Source organism: Etheostoma cragini, chromosome 12 (genome assembly GCF_013103735.1).
Source record: "Etheostoma cragini isolate CJK2018 chromosome 12, CSU_Ecrag_1.0, whole genome shotgun sequence".
In the NCBI taxonomy this organism is placed as follows: domain Eukaryota; kingdom Metazoa; phylum Chordata; class Actinopteri; order Perciformes; family Percidae; genus Etheostoma; species Etheostoma cragini.
In genome coordinates, this window is record NC_048418.1 from 1,050,984 (window position 1) to 1,053,631 (window position 2,648).

Genomic DNA, 2,648 nt, shown 5'->3' on the forward strand with positions numbered 1-2,648 from the left:
ACACACACACACACACACACACACACACACACACACACACTCATGCTCTGCTGTTTCCCTGCAGGGAGAACGAGAAGAAGCCAAAGGCCCCGAGGACGCTGATCACTGCTGAAGGCCGAGTCATGAACGTCAACGAGCCCAAGTAAGGTTTCTATAAACATAGCTTCACCTTGGATCGAACCATTATTCATCTACACGTTCACTACTCTACAGTTCTTTATCCGAAATACGGGGCACGTCAAATCTCAAAACGGTGTGCGTTGTTTTGCTGTGGTTTCCGGGTTAAATGGTGTGCAACTGCTTTGTTTTCTCTTGTTCATTGCACAGGTGTTAATAATAATAATAATAATAATAATAATAATAATAATAATAATAATAATAATAATAATAATTTATAATTTATATTGTTTATTGAACCCCAATGGGGAAATAACAATTTAGACTCACTGTTTTGTTAGTAATCACGCCAGCCAGACGCCAGCCCCCCCCATCCCGAGGAAACCCATTTCAGCCGCTTGTACCCTGGATCTCGTTCTTTCCTTCAATTTAATTTCGTAAAAAAAGAAAAAATACAGAAAAACATCAGCGCGCTCCTCCACTCTGATACAGTTTCCCTTCAACAGTGCTTCATAACTACAATGTGTTTTCTGTGAGACCCTTGATTACCTCGTCCTGGTCCAACCACTCAGACAGCGAGGCGGGGGGGGGACACTCCCAGGTGCTGTGTGATTGCTTTAATAGCGCCATTGTTTTTTTTTTATGGATTGGCTCGCCTGCATGCTGGGGGGGAACCTGATCGCTGCGGTCCGGATCACCCAAGTCTCTCCATTAGCCTCAGGTTGATTATCCAGAGCAAGACTGTGGGGGGTCAAGGCTTGAAAACATGGCTGATTTCATTTGTAATCTGAGCTGAGGACACACTCGGGTCAGGAGTGTGTCCTTTAGATGATATATCGCTTTACATCGGCAGAGAGAAGGGGCAGTTTGCTTCATTACTGCCTGGGCTGTAACATAAAGAATATCACATCTGGACTGTTAGTATATCTCACCATGAGTGGCTTGTAAAGTCATGTTCTGGAGATTGAAGCTACTTAAACGCAACATCTCTTAAATTGCATTAATTAACGTTGCTGCGCTTTGGATTTGAGCCCAAAGCGATCTCCATGCACACATGTTTTTATATCTCCAGTAGAAGAAAAACATCTGCAGATTTGGTTTGATTCTGCTTATGAGAAACAGTATTAGCTAAATGTACTAAAAGTCAAAGTTAGAGCCCCACCGATATTTCGGCCCGCCGATAAAGCTCATTAAGAGCAGCGATGAACGTATGACTATGAATTTTTTAATGTATATCTGTGATTGTGATGGATGAAAAGTTTATTTTTTTTTAAGTATGGCTTTTATCTTATTTAGGATAGAAAATCGTAAATCTATTTGCCCCTTGAGTGTACATATGTTGGCTGTACATTTGTCCTTTAATTGTCTTTAACCCCGTGCTTGTCGTTGCGTCTGTAACTCTTGCAGCTGACTGAGTTACTCAAGGTCCAAAGCATATTTCTCCTTAGGGAGACCAATGGAAGTACTTTGACTTTGACTTCCATTAAAGGTTTTTAATTCAAAATGTTGTGTTTTTTACAGACTGGACTTCTCTCTGACTGAAGACGAAGAAAACAACATCATCGTCTTAGACCTCGGCGTGTACAGGTACGGAACCACCAGACACCTTCATTCATAAATATCAGGGGTTACAGAGGGATTTGGGAGGTGGTTTTCTAAATTGCTAAATTATTTATTTAGAGCACACAAGGCCCAGTTTCTGTCAGGTTTCTGGAGCTAAAACAGAGACCTGAACACACAGGGTAAAAACTGGATCTACATGGTGTTTTTTTTTAAATGAAACCATGGAAACTTATTCTGGTACAACCTCAAAATACCGTTATGAACCTGAGAATTTATGTAATCTCCTCAAGGTGAATTCCAGCCATGTTTATCTCCGGTCCACTAGGTGGCGCTCTCACCAGGTTCCAAAGGGTTTTTACTGAGCTGGGGAAGAAAGCCTTCTCTTACTTCGCTCCAAGGTCTTTGAACAACTTGTAAAACTTGCTCCATCTAAATGATCTAGTCCCATTAAATGAATTTAAGGCCATGTTAAAATGTCATGTAACTCAAAAATGTAACTGCCACATGTGACCTGTTCCTTTCCCCTACGTGTGATTCGGACTCTGCTGTATTTCTGTTTTTATTGTAACCGATGTGCCGTCTCGGCCAGGTCTCCCTCGAAAAACAGATTTCAATCTCAAGGGACTTCCTGGTTAAATAAAGGTTAAAAAACAAAACAATGAGCATAATATGGGCACTTTAAAGTCCTCCTGCTGCTCTACAGCTCAGCAGCTCTAGTGATTGCAGCTTGTAAAATATCAGAATCAGCTTTATTTTGCCAGGTATGAGGATCCATATGGGGAACTTTTCTTTGGGACATCGTTGCTCACAACGTGCAAACACACACAAAACAACCAAAACAACATATAAACACGCTAATATACACACAATATACACTATATGTGTGGACAAAGCTCTGTTGATTCAGCTGATCCGTGTAGACTGCAGACGCTACTGCACCTTTGTCTCTTATATAAACAGACTGCCCC

The 2,648-nt window shown here is 41.3% G+C and overlaps 1 protein-coding gene across 1 annotated transcript in view; it reads left to right on the plus strand.

The window, feature by feature from the left end:
* lrrc6 (leucine rich repeat containing 6) overlaps positions 1-2,648 on the plus strand; it is a 26,888-nt gene that overhangs the window by 11,836 nt on the left and 12,404 nt on the right. The window contains exons 5-6 of the mRNA XM_034887374.1: positions 65-142; positions 1,639-1,704. Of these exons, the coding sequence (XP_034743265.1) occupies positions 65-142; positions 1,639-1,704 (144 nt within the window). The remainder of the gene's footprint in view (positions 1-64; positions 143-1,638; positions 1,705-2,648) is intronic.